The sequence below is a fragment of the Phragmites australis genome, chromosome 15, assembly GCF_958298935.1.
Source record: "Phragmites australis chromosome 15, lpPhrAust1.1, whole genome shotgun sequence".
NCBI lineage: Eukaryota > Viridiplantae > Streptophyta > Magnoliopsida > Poales > Poaceae > Phragmites > Phragmites australis.
The window spans coordinates 22035790-22052500 of NC_084935.1; the positions used below are offsets into that span (position 1 = coordinate 22035790).

The following is a 16711-nucleotide window of genomic DNA, read 5'->3' on the forward strand; positions in this document are numbered from 1 at the left end:
CCATGTCGCAGCCCGAGACTGCTGAACCCAACGGACGGCTAGTAAAAGTCCAGGTCATCGCCATCCCAGACAATCGACTCAAAGCAGTAAGCCTGGACAACACTAACCTGACTAATACAATCCAGATTGGGAACTCGCTGGACCCCAAATAGGAACTCCCGCTCATCACCTTCCTCCAGGAGAATGCGGATGTCTTTTCATGGGATCCGTCTGATATGCCCGGAGTCCCCAGGAATGTGATCGAGCATAAGCTGTCTATACGGTCGGACGCACGACCCGTCAGGCAGAAGGCGCGTCGGTTCGCGGTCGATTGGAAGGAAGCACTTCGACAGGAGATCGACAAGCTCCTGGAGACAGGCTTCATCTGGGAGGTGCAGTACCCAGAATGGTTGACTAACCCAGTCATGGTCCAAAAGCACAATGGTAAGTGGAGGATGTGCGTCGACTTCATCGACCTGAACAAGGCATGCTCGAAAGATCTTTTCCCCCTTCCCCGAATCGACCAGCTGGTTGACTTAACTGCCGACAGTGACCTGTTATGCTTCTTAGATGCCCGGTCAGGGTACCATCAGATTAGCATGTGTAGGGGGGATGAAGAAAAAACAGCTTTTGTTACACCCTTTGGGGTCTTTTGTTATGTAAAAATGCCTTTTAGCCTGAAAAGCGTCGGCGCCACTTACCAACGGTGCATTCAACTCATTCTCTGACCACATATCAGGAGAAATGTCAAGACATACGTGGACGATGTGGTCGTCAAAAGTTAGATCAAGACGGACCTGGCCGCCGGTCTCCAAGAAACATTTGATAATCTCCGGAAGTACCGCATGAAGCTGAACCTGGAGAAGTGTATGTTCGGGGTTCCATCAGGAAAGCTGGTGGGATTCCTCGTATCTCATCGGGGGATTAAGGCGAACCCCAACAAGATCAGAGCCATCGACCAGATGTGGCCGCCTACCAGGTTAAAGGATGTTTAGAAACTAACGGGATGCATAGCTGCTCTGAGCAATTCATGTCAAGGCTGGGGGAAAAGGGACTGCCACTCTTCAAACTCCTGAAGAAAAATGACCACTTCATGTGGACACCGGAGGCAAAACAGCGTTCTAAGAACTCAAAAGGTACCTCTCCACCCCTCCCATACTAACCGCACCTCGGCCCAACAGGAGCTCTTGCTCTATGTTGCCCCGACACCACAGGTCGCAAGCGCGGTCCTGATCGCCGAGGGAGAGGGTCTACGTCAGTGAGGTCTTACACGACGCCAAGGCTCGGTACCCACAGGCTTAGAAACTGTTGTACACCATCATCATAGCCTCTCACAAGCTCAGATACTACTTCCAGGCTCACAAAATCAAGGTGATTTCCTCATTCCTAATTAGGGAAATTCTACATAATAGAGATGCAACAGGGAGAACAGCAAAGTGGGCAGTAGAGCTCGGGGGATTCGACCTCCAGTTTGTCCCCCGAACTTCTATCAAGTCCCAGACGCTGGCCGATTTTGTGGCCAAATGGTCGTACTTTGAGCCCGAGTAGGTGCAGCGACCGGAGGCGGACGAGCACTGGACCATGCATTTTGACGAGTCATTCACGCTAAAGGGGGCCGGGCTAGGGTGGTTCTGACCTCACCCACTGGTGACATCCTCAGGTATGTCGTTCAATTGTATTTTCCAGCCACTAATAACACTGCTGAATACGAGGGCCTTTTGTCCGAAATGCGAGCAACCTCCACACTTGGGATTAAACAACTGTTAGCGATAGGGGACTCACTACTAGTCGTAAAACAGGTGCAAAAGGAGTTTCAGTGCTCTGACCCGATAATAGCGGCATATCTCGCCGAAGTGAGAAAACTAGAGCGATGCTTCATCGGCTTTGAGGTCAAGCACGTCCCTCGCACGGACAACTTCCTAGCCGATAAGCTGGCCCGTCTAGCTCCTTCTCGAGAATCTTTCCCGGTCGGAGTCTTTGAAGAAAGACTCTCACGGCCATCCACTGCGGTCTCAAGCCAAGGTGAAGGGGATGCTCCGCTCGAAAATAGAGCACTCGAGTCAACACCTTTGAAGGTAATGCCTCCTTCGGTGTCATCAACCTCAGGCGACCATCATGTGGTCGGCCTGCTCGGTTCGGGTACGACCTGGATGGATCAGATCTTGGACTACCTTCAGAACCGAATAGTCCCTGACGATAATGCGGCAGCAGAAAAGGTCTCGCGATAAGCCCGTAGATACTCCCTGGTAGAGGGATGCCTCTACCGTCGAGGGAGCAATGGCCTCTTACTGAAATGCATCACTCAGGAAGAGGGGAGCACAGTGCTCTATGATATCCACGGAGGCATATGTGGCAGCCATGCTTCATACCGCACCCTAGTCTGAAAAGCGTTCCGGCAAGGATTCTATTGGCCCACTGCTCTCCAGGATGCCCGCGAGCTGGTGAAACAGTGCGAGTTGTGTCGGTACAACGTCGAAATACCAACCTACTAGCCCCGGCACTGCAAACCATACTCTTGGCCTTTCATTGTCTGGGGGCTCGATATCGTGGGACCGTTCCCTAAAGCCCCAGGCGGTTTGGAGTTCCTGTTCGTGGCAATCGACAAGTTCACTAAGTGGATTGAGGCTGAACCCGTCAGGAAGATCATCGCCGCAGCAGCGATTAAGTTCATACGAGGGCTGGTAGTGCAGAGCCTCAGACGCTACCACGACTGAAGGGTACAACAACGAACACTGGTCGTAGGTGACCTCGTCATAGGCAAGTTCAGAATAAGGCTGGTCAGAATAAACTCTACCCCAAATGGGGGGACCCTACATAGTGGTCGATGTCACCCGACCTGGTGCGGTCAAGTTAGCCATGGAGGACGGCCGTGAATTACACAACTCCTGAAACATCGCCCTGTTGCACAAGTTCTATGTGTAGGGCTGCTCGAAAACGGGCCTGTTTTCTCTATTTTGTAGGACCTTCTGGACGAGCATGGAATATGACCTATAAGTTCTCAAACTCAAAAAACTAGACTCCCTGTTTTGCAGGACCTCCCGACCAACAACGGACTCCCCGCAAATTGGTCCTCCGACCACAGCGCGCGACCACGCTTGACGACCACTACCGAACCTGGTGACCAAGGCACCAAACAACGAGGCGGCTAGAGACCCCAGAACAATGAGAAGCCCCATCTTGTATGCTCATGCGATAACAGGGGTACATGTGGCCGGAAATACGACGACAAGGCCACAAGTCCTCACTCGGGCCGAGCACTGGTCGCCACCGACGAACTTGTCAAGCTATGGTCGTTCTACACGCCAAGAACATCACTAGCTAGCAGGATGGGACAAGCAGAGCCAATTCTCCGCATCAACATTGGGAAAGTTTTTCCCAAAAAACCCCAAGCAGTGGTCCAGGCCAATCCATCCAAAAACCCGTGGGACTCCGTTTTTGTCCTCCGACCATCGGCAAGGCCCTGGGAGGGGGACAGAGTAAAGATGGGCGCCATAAAACCCCAGCATTTTTCATTCATAAAGAGGATAGGTTACAAACTGACTGGTTACATCTGATCGGGCTAACTATCCTACTACAAGCCTGCCCTATCCTCCCTAGCTCGAGCAGCTAGCGCGCAGTTGATAGAAGGGGTCCACTGGACTCTCACCTCTATCTGCCCCTAATGAGTCAAGGAACCTCTTATACTCCTCCCTGGAACGACAGCTCACCACTCCGGGGATCGGACGACGACTTGCATAAGGGCCAGGAAGGGTGGCCGATGCAAAGGCCCTGCTGGAGCTACTGATCGACTCCAGCGCACCACGAGGATCTCCCTTCCGCTTCATCTCTAACTCTTCCTCTTTGTCGCTCTCCTTCTCTAGAAGGTTCCAATTGATCCCCTCCTCGTCATATGAAACATCGATGACCTCAGCCGAGGGATCCACCCGGGTGGGAGAGCGAAGGCGACCTCCTTTGGAACGGAAGCTTGATGGTCGCCGGCTTCAATCTTGTGAGTATCGGCTTTGATCTTGCAAAACGCGCCCGCGGCAAACTCCACATCCGAAAGCACCACGACAGGCAGATCTAGAGCTGGGGTCAACTCCCCCTCCACTGAATCATTCAAGATCGTCAACCTCTCTGGTGAGAAGGGAGGGGAGCGCGCCATGGCCTCAGGGTCTGCCCACACTATGGAGCCGAAGGTGAGACGGGATAAAGAACTGGACTCTAGGCGCAAAAGGCTTGAAGGAAAGAAGGAATGCAAGAGGACTACTCGAAGGACCCTCAAACACCCATCGTTTAAAAAGACTACAGCGGCATCCCAACCAACACAGCATTCAAACCGCTCAAAACCCGAGGGGGCATGCAGAAAGAACCAAAAGTCCTTCAGGTCCAACGGCAATAAATGTGCCTCCCCTTTTTCTCTCTCCCAGGACACTTAAACCTCCCCCCATGATGCAGAACTCAAAGTTGAACTTTGAAGACGAACAGCGTCAATGACTACTCCTGGGGTGAACTACATTTAGCCTGGGACCCAAGTGGTAGGATCAGGTTGAACCGCGATCACAAGGGAGCTTAGGGGCTACTGTCGGTGTATTCAGTAAAGAGGTACCCCGGCTAACAGGCCCCACGAAGGGTGTAAACAGCCAGGGGAACATGCCTCCTAAAAAGCTGATCGGTCGCGCGATCAGGGTACGGTTACCACGACCAATGTGAGGCCTCCAGTGATCAATCTCACTATGCCTTCACATAAACCCGCTACTAGCCCCACTGGTCGAGGGACCGAATTAGACGCAACCCATCCGAAGCGCCTTTATTGGCACCCGCTCGAAACACAAAGAAGAATTGTGGTGGGTTTTTGACGAACCGTCAAAGTTGCATGTGGGTTTTGCATTTTTTTTTCTTTTTTTTCCCTTAAAAGAAAGTTCATCGGTAGTCAATTATGTGATTGTCCCTAATTGTTGCAGCCTAAAATTTAATACTTTTAGGATAATTGTTTATTTCAGCTTTTTTTAAACCTCTAAATTATTTTAATGATGATGCATACAAGTACCCGTGTACCCTAACTTCTACAGTGAAGAGCTTAGATGAACAACTTGTCACCCTCAAGTCCTTGAGGCGAGCGTGTTGAACTTCTAGACATTCCTTGCTAAAGTCCCGGCATCTTGCAGTCACATAATGATTTTCGCCAATTACGACACCGGGAAGAATATTTTCAGTGATTTTCATGAATGCTTAGGAACTGCATGTTGGTAACAATATTGTTCGTTAGAAATCTATTCGTAACCAACTCGGCAAAGAATTGTCTTCGGTATAGGCGTCGGCTTTTGTCACCCAAATGAGTTGGTGTAACAAATCCCATCACATATAAACATAATGTAATGAACAATTCATCACAGGAAAAACTAAAGCAACTTGATGTAGAAAAGAAGACATAAAAACTTAAAGAAATATAATTACTCCTGGGAAAATAGATCCCTCTCAGACTGACGATGAAATTCCGGTGGCCACTAGGTTTTAGATCATTATTGGGTATTACATGGGCGGCACGCAACCCACCATTGCACACCCCTTCCACCTCCGAGCATGGCCCAACAAAGAAAATATGGCCCATCAACACCCCAAAGGCTCACCTGGCAGTCTAGCACAAGACCTCGTTGTCCTCATCGGGACACCACCATTTCCACATCTTCGTCCACCTCTACGCTTCCTTTCCGCTGCTCATCTTCGACCCCTGGCAAAGCTCTTCGGCAAGCTCCCACTCCAGAAAGAAAAAGTTTCAGAATTAGCGCCAAATTGTTTCAGGCACGAAAAAAGAATGTTCCAAATGATTCCATCAAATGTTCCACAATCACAAATCAATTGTTTGTAAGATCTATCTCGACCTGTCTTCTTAGTCATCAATACACCAGATCATTGCACCACATACAAGCGCTACCTCCTCGCGGCGCTATCAAACTTCCCCCCACTCAAACCCTAGCTTGCAAAGTGGACTATGGCAAAGGGCGGTGGCACCACCATGTGGGAGAGGATGACGGTGAGGCGTGGTGGTGGGCACCTGGTGGGGCGTGGGGAGAATCTGGGTGGAGCAGGAGGATGATGACACATGGCAGGGAGCATCTGGTGGTGGGGAAGAGGAAAAGAAAAGAAATGAGGGAGTGCGTGACTGATGGCTTGTTGCCGCATATGCGGTAGCGATGATTGTGTTAATTGGCGCGCTGTCGCTCCCTATGCGGCTATGGTTATAACTTTTTTAATTCCGCTTGAAGAAAAAAAAAATTCAAAGCAGTTTCAAGCTTTGGGCCGGGCTCGGGCATGTCTTTTCAAGGCCAGGTCTCTTAGACCCCAACCGAAGCCACGCCGACCCAATAAATGAGCAAGACTGGCTCAAAAAGTTAACCAAATCCTCTCTTGAACAAGCCAACCTTGTGCACATGGCGCGCTGCTCCATCGCGAAGCCGTTCTGCGCCGCCACGGCGACTCCCCGCCTCTCTCGCCGCCGCCGGCACCTCGCCGCGAACGCCATCTCCCCGGCCGAGTCCACAAGTAGAGCGCGGCTGCCAGCCCTGAAGAAACCGGCTAAACCGCCACCGCCTCTCCTCTCGCGTCCGAAGCTCCCCGTCCCCAACGACGGCACCACTGCCACCGCCGGCAGCGAGGAAATCAGCAAGAAGCCATCTCCGGAAGTATCTGCCGCGCTCCCGTCCTCGTCCGGCGCCGGTGACGTGCTCCGGTTGATGGACACGCTCCGCGTCCCGCCCGGCGAGGAGGTCTACATCTCCCTCCTCAGGGACTGCGCCGACGCCGTGGAGGTCGCCTCCGTGCACGCCCACATCGCGGTCCATTGCGCCGCCGGTGGCCTCCCGTTGCCGCTCGCTAACCGGGTGCTGCTTTCTTACGCTGCGTGTGGGGATATTGGAGCCGCCCGCCGGGTGTTCGATGAAATGCCCACCAGGAACGGCATGGCGTGGGCGACCATGGTCTCTGCCTACTCGGATGGATGTTTCCATCACGAAGCGATGCGTCTGTTCGCCCACATGTATCACGAAGCGCGGGATCTAGCCGGTGATAGCTACGCCCATGCTGTTGTGGCTGTGCTGCGGTCATGTGCTCGTGCAGGCGAACTACGTTTCGGTGAACAATTACATGCTTTTATCATCAAGAAAGACAGGGTTTGTGGCAATATTGGTAGCTCACTGGTACAGCTGTACTGCGAGAGTGCTGGTCGTCATAGCTGTGCAAAGCAAGTGCTTGTGATGATGATGCGGCACCCTTGCCAGGAACCTGTACCCGAGGCAGCCTGGACGAGCTTGATCACAGCCTGCCACCGTGACAGCCTACTGAACGAGGCCATCGACGTCTTCAGGGACATGGTGTCCACCGGTGTTCCCAGGAGCAGCTTCTCCTTGTCGAGCATCCTCGCAGTGTTTGCAGAATCACAGAACCAAGGGTGCTGCGGGCAGCAGGTGCATGCCGATGCCATCAAGCGTGGCATGGACAGGAACCAGTTCGTCGGCTCTGGATTGGTACACATGTACGCGAAGCAAGGGCAGTTGGCAGATGCCACCAGGGCATTCGAGGTGATCAGCGGCAAGCCCGACGCAGCGTGCTGGAACGCAATGGCCATGGCGTATGCTCGTTGCGGACGGTACAGAGAGGCCACGAGAGTCATGTATCAGATGAAAGCTGCTGGGATGAATCCTTCTCAGCTAATGACGGATGCGGTTAGGTTGGCGTGTTTCAGGCGAACTGCCGGAGGATGAGTTCCTTGATCAGTATGATCTGTGTAAAAGACATGAAGTGCAATAGACAAGGGTTATGATGTTCCCTTTCCCCGCTAGTGAGATGACTGTATAGTTTATGACTAACAGTGGTCAGCCTGGTGTACCTTGCGTGAGTATATTTGAAGTTGTCCTTTTTTCCATTACGAATGTATCATGTTTTGCAAGTGTATATTATCCCAGCCACAGCTCATCTCCCAGTATTGTAATGTTGGGTAACTATTATTTAGGGTCTTCAAAGATGAAGCATATGGAGAGCCCTGGGCGTGACAATGACATTCGCTCGAAGTAATGCCGGCCCTTGTGTTCATGAAGCATCATCTTATGCACCACTTGGTCAGCATTGGTGAATCCTGATTTCAATCACATGTTTCTTTTACCACTTGTATGGATCAACGGAGGTTAATGGTACCACTAATGCTTCAGTTTGAGGTTCTTCCCTGGCTATGTCGTTTTTTTTCCCGCCTTCCTTTCTGTTCCGTATGAGGCTCTTGCCACCTTGTTTATCTAGTTGAAGGAACCAGGGATGCCATGCTCCTTTCTGAAAAAAAAAATGCCTTGCACTGAACAGCATGATGAGGAATGGGTATGCTATGCTAGTCTAGAATTATTTTTTACCATATTCACTTAAGAAACTATATAAGTAGAAGATCATATATCGTTACCACTTACGCGCAGTGCAGCAGAAGAAAAATTACAGTAGACTGACCCAACGTCGTGCGCGTCAAACTACTTAAACAGCTTCTCGATCAGATCCGCGACCAGCCTCGTGCAGGTGGTCACGCTCCTCGACCAATTCCGAGCAGGTGGTCATGCTCCTCGACCAGTTACGAGCAGGTGGTCACGCTCCTTGACCAGTTTCTCGACTAACTCCCGATCAAGTCTATCGCGATCTCGACCAGTTCTGAGTGGTCGTGTAGTGCTATCTGACCAGATCCGAGTGGTCACGTTGTACTCCACGACCAGTCTCGAACACATCACGATCAACTCGCCGAGAAGATCAGCGTCGTAATAGTAGCAGCGCTTCTACAGTATCCACACGTATTGGGCAGAAACGTCGAGCGTCGATGTGGTAGCACCTCGCGCGCAGCTAGGGTTTTGGAAGATCGTGTGGAAGACTGTGGCTAGGGTTTCGGAGTGGCTTTGCCTTGCACGTCTCACCTTATGCCTCTCCTTTTATAGACCTCGCTAATGGGCTCTCACGCTGGAAACCTTTTAGAACTCTAACACCTCATTGATCATAATCCAATCAAACTCATATACGAATCCAATTCGCATGTTTTGTTCCAACCCATTAAGTATGTGACCCATTAAGTCAATAGCGGTCCCTAGCAGGACTACTCTCGAGCAAAGATCATATCAGATGAACCTTGATATACACATGCACCGATCCCTTCATCTCACAATATCAGTCAAGCTAAAGGTGAGATATATGCCACTCTTGTGATAGCTCAATTATTTATTCGATCAAATAGTGGATTCATCATGATTAACTCTTTAATCATACTAGCATGATCATTCACTTTCTCAATCCAACTACTTCAAGAGGCCCAGAGATATCTCTCCAGTTATCAAGAAGGGACAAATTCTATCTTGATCGCTCACACCTCACGACATGCTTCATGACAAACCCGAAAACTACCTTTTTGACTACTCAGTTACGAAATAGCGTTTGATAGCCGCAAAATGCGACACTACACATTATAGGAATCAATGACGATCTCAAATCTAAATATCCTGTAGATATACCATCTGAGATAACAACTGATGACACATTATAAATAACAATTCCAGTAGTATCTCAAAGTGAGTCTATTCAATATCATATTATCTAATATAAATATCCACATTATTAATTCGGTATCTCTATACCTATGATCCGTATAACGTGATCATCAATCATTACATGTGCTGATCTTATAAATCATCTCAATGATATATGACTAGAGATCAAATTAGAATAACATCATAATATAAATAAAGAGTTCCACAAATAAATCACATACTTATTAATTAATGTAAATGATAGTCATTCTTAAAATAGCACATTATCAGAAATATATAAACATAGACAAATGATACAATCATCTCTATAATTACCTCTAAGCATATCACTGGCAGCATAACTTGTATATCTTGCGAAAAAGTAAATTCCTTGTTCATGCTTAAGATGCCAGGCAAGTCAGCATTTTATGAACAAAGAACCTGCATGCAATTCTCTGAAGAGGCCAGCCTACCATATTTCCATTACAACGACAGAAAAAAAGGAACCCATCATTCCACTCAGGAAAGAACCATTTGAGCTCTGAATGTATCTACAGTAGATCCATATTTCAGTACAATCAAGCAAAATATACACGTGAACATTCTATAAGATCAGTACACAAATCACGTTCAACAGACGCCTGCCTCATCAGCAATAGCAAATCTGTGAAATATGTTGCTTCCACTTCTATCGATATTGCATATTCCGTTGACACCTTCAGTTGATGTATCAGTTTAGCTCTCCTTTAACCCAAAAAGAATGAACATGCCTGAATGGAGAAAAATGAAACAAAAACAATACATGCAGCATTTCTATGTACAATGTAATCTACGATCAGTTCAACAGTGCTACCGCCCATTTACACCCTGATTATACAGCACACTAGGTCATTGTTCTCTTACATCAGGAATTGCAGGGACCTCAGCAGGGTAATCAGACAACTCTACGTTGAGGAAGTTTGAGAGGTCGTATAGTTCCACAGAAGAAGCAGTTTTGACTTCCATGACTTGATAGGGCATTGTTTCTGCCTGATCTTCCTCATTCAGCGATAAGTTTGACATCACTGGAGCTTTTGAGCTCACAACAGTGACTTCTGCCAGCTCTACTATGTGCTCTCCTGTTGGCACAATAGTGCTAGGGCCATATTTTGTCGGCTCATCCTCGCCCTCGTTACTGTAGAGCACATATTCATGATATGTAGGTGCAAACTGCAACATAAGAGAAAACAGTTAGGCGAAGTAAGAGGTGAAACTGCATTCTGAAAATTGAGATTCAGAGCATGAAAAATTCTCATTTGGGACTGGGATGAACTGTGAAGGGAGTGATTACTAGTTACCTGGTGAACAGTGTCATGATAGAAGTCATTGAATTTCAGAGCATGAAGAAGGCTTCCTCTGAAACCACCAAAAGGACGGGCATTGGAACCAGCATACTCCTTATAGGAGAAGGAAAATCGGTGCCCAATGGCTGCTATGAGCATCTCAACACATAGCACAAAGTTTTGGAGATAAGCAGCTTTTTCAGCATTTTTTATGAATCCGGATTTTGCAGCAAGGAAAACAAGCACACCCTGTGATAAAAGCTTTCAAATTATTACAAAAACCGATTTTCATAAGTAACAACAAAATACTAGATGGGAACAATTTGCTTGCATAACTGCAATTCCATATAAGAAATTTGAACAGACTAGTGGCTCCCAAGTAGATTAAAGAAAAAGAACATATCCTTACACTACACTTTACCTGCCAATACGTGAGAAACACAACTGATTTGATCATGATGAATTTTGGGACAGGGTTATATTGCTGAAGTAGATCTCTGCATGCCGCATAGAACAGTGCAAGAGCAAACAGTGCCATAGAGTATGAGATTGTATAGATGATAGTTATGTATAGATAAGATCGGTTGACACTGAAATTTCCATCTTCATATTTTCCTTTTGCATAAAGTATGAAGGTAATAACAACCAGTATTGGTTTCAAGATCACAAACTGCAGACAGCCTTGTTTGCATCTCCGTATAAAACGCCTGTTAGAAAGACAAAAAATTCAACCGTTTAGCATTTGCATTATCATAATCCATGAAATAAGGATTTTAAAGCATGTGGGCACATGCAATAGAATTTTGACGTATAAAATTGTAGTACTGATCATTTAATCAGCCAAAAGAGAATTACCCACCCATCTAGAGGAATAGCTGGTAAGCAGCAAGTCATCAGGAACCATGAGGGTTTCAGAGATCGGCCACTCAAACTTACCACCACATGACCAGGACCTCCCACCCACGCCAAGCAAAGTGAAAAGAAATTGTAGATGACCCAAGCATCATAGCTGAAACACAATCCATCAAGTGAGTTTCAACATAATCTAGCTGTTCCAGTGCTTGAATTAAATCAAAGTTGTCAGGGAACTACAGAAACAATAAAAAAAAACAGAGGGTATAGCACTTGAGTCTTGAGGGCTAGCAGCAGGAAGAATATTTAGGCTAGCTAATCAAATATTCAAAATACCTATTAAGCAAATAATAAATACAACAAGTGATAGCACAATAAGAGTGAATCATCATGTCTGTTATTTGTCAGCAATTATGCCAGAGTGTTGATAAGAATTAAGAATATGCTAGCAGAGCTTTTCAATAGGACTAAAATATTGCTCTTCCTTTTCATTTTGTAAAGGAGGATCAGATCAGGACATTAAGCATAATGTACTCATGACTGTATTACTGTGGCCAATTAATCATGCACCTCTAAAGTTAGGCGCAATTAGTGACGATGACTGTCATGAGGTACTTTTCTCTTCACATCATATTTGAGGTCGTTTTTGCAAAGACAGTCAAGACTGAGTTTTCAGTCTTCACTGGTTAATAAAGAGTCTATGCATGGGCAAAGCTACTTGGAAGGGAGAGGGTGCGGATGCACCCACCAAAAAAATGGAAATCACAGCTAAGCCTCAGAATTTTACGCTTAACGCACCCCCCTCAACTCAAACTCCTGCACCCACTTGGTCCAATCTTGTGGGCTGCACCCCCTTCCATTTCGCTCTAGCTTCGCCACTGAGTCTATGTTTCCTATGCCCTTGGCTGTCAGCTTATATGTGCACACTGTGCACCACATAAAGAATAAAAAATGCCAACTCAAAAACGCTAGATAAATATAGTCTGAATCTATTGGGTATAGGATGAATAGTCAGGGGATAACAAAATTCGACAGAAAGTTTAAGATAGTGAAAACTGAAAAAGGATGCTTAAAAATGTTATGTGACCTACAGATCAACAATGAGGCCATTAAGTCTATGAGGTAACTAAGTATCATTTTATTCTGAGCATACATTTTCAATTAAACTAGAGCAAAACAATTGTCCTTTTTTTTTTTTTTAGTCCACGCAATTTTGACTAGATAATTTCACATTTACTGGTGCCACTGAAGCAATAGCAAGTAGGTATTGTAAGTGAAACAGTTCAGAGTCTTAGTTATGGGGTAAGGTACTCCAGTTGGTTTACACAATACAACTCAGTGAATTACACAAAAATATATAGAATTTTAAGTGTCAGTAGTATATAAAAAGAGTAGTATATAAAAAGAACAATCATGAAACATGCATCGACGTCTCTTCTACTGATACGTGAGAGCCAGCAGGATCATCAAATATAAAATGTTGTGACGAATTCTTATTAATATATTTTAAGCAATGCATAAAAAAGACCAACGAAAGAAGAAATTCTTTGTTCTAGGCATGTATCGTCTCTATCAATAGCATATCTATCCATATCACTAATACCACTGTAAATCAGCAATTAATAGGGTCCTTTGGTGGTCGCATCAAAAGACCAAAACAACAAGTTTTTGCAAAACCAAACCAACATGCTAATATGCCATCTATTTCAGACTGGAGGAACAATTATTCCCATAAATGCAGACAGAAACGAATCGGTCACATTAGAATATGCTTTTACATCACCTATGTTTCCCCACATATCATCAGAAAGAGCGTAATTTATCATTAATTTTAAGTTCATAGACAGTTCAACACAAAAGATCATGCAAAACAGACATGACTTGTTCACATAGTTGTTTGAGGATGTGATCTAGCCGCAATGAAGATTTCTCAAAGTGGTGAGTTCATCACTGATGCGTAATTTATCATAAAATACTAGTTTGTCCACATCTCAACTATTTGATAGACTATCTGGAGTTATGGAACTATGCCAAATGAACCATCATCGTAAGCCATGTTTGCATATTCTTGTTAGAGAGGAAGTATGAAAAGCTCATTAAGCTAGTACCCTGATTTCAAGGTAAGCATGCATAGCTAGGAAATCCAGCCCTGCCATACGGCTAATTCTCTCAGTGACTTGATCCCTGATTGTACGAGTATGCAAACAATGAATCTCGCTTCATTAATCAGTAGGAGCTACTTTCATACTGCACTGTTAGAAGAGGTAGCATACCACATCCTTCGGAAGCACAAAGTGGGGAGATTGCTAAATACCATAACTAGCATACAGTTGCAGGTTTAATTCATCAATTTTTCTGCACCAACATTCTTGTTTTGCATCGGGTCATGCATCACTATTGGTCGAGTAGAGTACTAAAAGATACTAGTGCAATAACATAAGCAAACTGAATTACTTATCTATGTTACAGCCTTACAAGCATACCAAGTGGCAATACAGCTAGTGCAAACCGTAACTTTAACCAATTTGCAAGTTCAAGAACACCCCACATGAATAGCTTTGTTTCATGCGTCATTGCAAAAAAAAAAAAAAAAAAATCATTGGTTAAGGTGATGGATCAAATCAATTTACAGAACTTGTGCCGGAAGAGTGCCAAAAAGGGAGTGCTATGAGAGCAATTTTCCCTCTTAGTTTTTACTATGAGATCAGCATTATCTATGGAAATGCATGTATACATGTTTCAAGTGATACGAAAAAGGAAAAATCTACAGCAAAGTTGAGACGATTGACACATAGAATAAAATAAAATAAGTTTTGAGCTACAAGTAGTTGACTTACATTTCTCGAATAGAATTGAAGTAGATTGCGTTATTCGGTAAGGCAAGGGAAAGAAATGACATCACTGCATATACCTGTAAAAATGGACTTATACATAGTTAACAAGATAAAGTGCTGAAATTTTACGAAGTGCATCTGTAAGATTATGAAACTACACAACTGAACACGACCACAGATATTAGAATTCCATGCTCACACTTAATGCCAAGTTACCAACTATCTGGGACTAATATTCACACTAATGCACTGAGAGTAGGCGCAACGATTTGTATGCATGAAATTAAAGACAGAATCATGACATGGCACAAAAGACCTAAGGCAACTCTCCAATATAACTAGATTCCAACAGCATATGGCTGATGAATTTTGCAGGAATCAGAACTGGACTGGTAATGTTGTTAAACAATATGTTTCTTCTGGTCGTTCCAACAGTTCCACTACAACAAAAATCAATTCTCTGAGATAAACTAAACAATCTCTGAATCAATGAGACAGGGTACACAACGAGAATATAGGCCACCCAGCACAATACTTAAACTACCACAGAGTTATAAGGTGTAATAATTCCAAGCATCATTCTTCACCTTCAAGTGCACACATGCTTATGCTTAACGTAAGTAGCAAAGGTCAAAAAGTGTGAGTCATGCTCGTCCCAAAAAAAAGCCATAAAATCGATATCCAGAATACAGTCTTATCCCCGATGACAGATTATATCAGTATATGAACCTTTTGAAACAGGGATCCTTTGCTTCTCTGAAAACAAATTTATTAATGCTGCTCTCTACTATTTGCCTCACAATCTATAAATGCATACCTAACCCAAGTATGAATGTTAATGATTGCTAAACACGCTTGCACTTGATAGACCATAACTGCATACAACAACCAACGACCAAACCCTTCAAAATGATTACCAAGTCACAGTTCGCCCACAAATCCTCACACGTATCCGCTCCTCCAACCACAGGTCACAGACACGTACGAGCTAAGAAAGTTGAACGAAACTGCTAAAATTCGCCTATAGAATTGCTTCTCCAGCGACCGGACAGCAAGTCATGACGCCACGAAGCCCAAGTGCGGGGGCACCGGATTGCGGGAGAAGGAGAGGGTCTAGATGCTAGGGCCTGGGGCGCAGCAGTACCTACCGGGACCATGAGGATGATGCGGACGATGAAGCGCTGATGCGTGGGCTCGGCGTAGTGGAGGAGGTGTCGGTGGACGAGCCGCAGCGTCACCACCGTCGCCGCCGCGGCGGACCCCAGCGCGGCGGCCGCCGCCGCGGAGGCCCACCCCTCCATCCCTCCTCCCCTCTGGAGCGCGGAACCCTATTACCCTAGGCGGGAGGAGGGGAAGCGGGCGAGGAGGAGGAAGGGGGAGCGGGCGGGGGTGGCAGTGTTGGGAATTTGCTGGTGTGGGGATCGCGAGGATGTTGGGGCGTGCGGCGGGCGGGGAAAGGAGGCATCCGCGTGATGATGGTGGCGTGCGAAGTGAACGCGAGGAATTTGCTGTGTGTAGTGACGTAACTGGGTAGGAAAATGTAAGTAAATAACGGGAGTGCATACACATAGGAAAATCAAAAATAGAGAATAGATGGGTGTATTTAAAATTTTAGTATCCGTGGTTGGTACTCATTTTAAAAAACGATTTTTGGTACACCGTACTCAAAAATACGTGGATCCAAGTCATATTCAACATACGGTGTGTTGAATATGGCACTGTAGCTCATGTTGAATATGGCACTGTAGCTCATATTCGACATACGGTGTGTCGAATATCAACCGTATTTAGCACACGGTATGCCGAATATGATGCCAGCGTATTGTGGTTTCATGTAATTATCAACTTTCAACAAAATTTGTAATTATTTGCTAATTTAAATGTATATTTCAAATTTCCTAATTCACCATGTATGTAGCCTCTAAGGCAGTAGGCAGCCTTAACACTTAGGTATATTTGAACATGCACAATTTAAAATGTAGTAGTAGCAATATTCCCCCTTATATCATTGATCATCTCAAGATGACGGTAGAAAGTGACGACGTAAATTAGTGGAAAAATGCCAATTGTGTCAATCAAGGCTATCAGGTTAAGATAGTTGTCATCTATGAAGTGGTGATTGGAAGTTGTAAGAATGAGTACAAGCAAATCCACTATTATCTTCACGGTCATCAATGTCTTCCGAAGATAGAGACCTCGAAGG

The 16711-nt window shown here is 45.7% G+C and overlaps 2 protein-coding genes across 2 annotated transcripts; one reads left to right on the plus strand and one right to left on the minus strand.

Annotated features, from left to right (window-relative positions):
- Positions 1-6334: 6334 nt before the first annotated feature.
- On the plus strand, positions 6335-8173 carry LOC133891961 (pentatricopeptide repeat-containing protein At1g31790). Its single transcript, XM_062332684.1, has 2 exons — positions 6335-7848; positions 7967-8173. Exon 1 carries the CDS (start codon positions 6390-6392, stop codon positions 7716-7718), a length of 1329 nt encoding a protein of 442 aa, XP_062188668.1. The 5' UTR covers positions 6335-6389; the 3' UTR covers positions 7719-7848; positions 7967-8173.
- A 1822-nt stretch (positions 8174-9995) lies between these two features.
- Positions 9996-16024, minus strand: LOC133892786 (uncharacterized). The gene is made up of 6 exons (XM_062333735.1): positions 15657-16024; positions 14512-14585; positions 11682-11831; positions 11244-11529; positions 10838-11071; positions 9996-10709 (listed from the first exon to the last, which is right to left on the minus strand). Exons 1-6 carry the CDS (start codon positions 15807-15809, stop codon positions 10389-10391), a joined length of 1218 nt encoding a protein of 405 aa, XP_062189719.1. The 5' UTR covers positions 15810-16024; the 3' UTR covers positions 9996-10388.
- Between the last annotated feature and the right edge of the window lie 687 nt (positions 16025-16711).

Coding starts and splice junctions, on each gene's coding strand:
- LOC133891961 (XM_062332684.1), top strand. CDS start 6,390: ATGGCGCGCTGCTCCATCGCGAAGCCGTTCTGCGCCGCCACGGCGACT.
- LOC133892786 (XM_062333735.1), bottom strand. CDS start 15,809: ATGGAGGGGTGGGCCTCCGCGGCGGCGGCCGCCGCGCTGGGGTCCGCC. Junction 14,586..15,656: donor GCATCATCCTCATGGTCCCG/GTAGGTACTGCT, acceptor CCATTTTTACAG/GTATATGCAGTGATGTCATT. Junction 11,530..11,681: donor CCAGCTATTCCTCTAGATGG/GTGGGTAATTCT, acceptor TCTTTCTAACAG/GCGTTTTATACGGAGATGCA.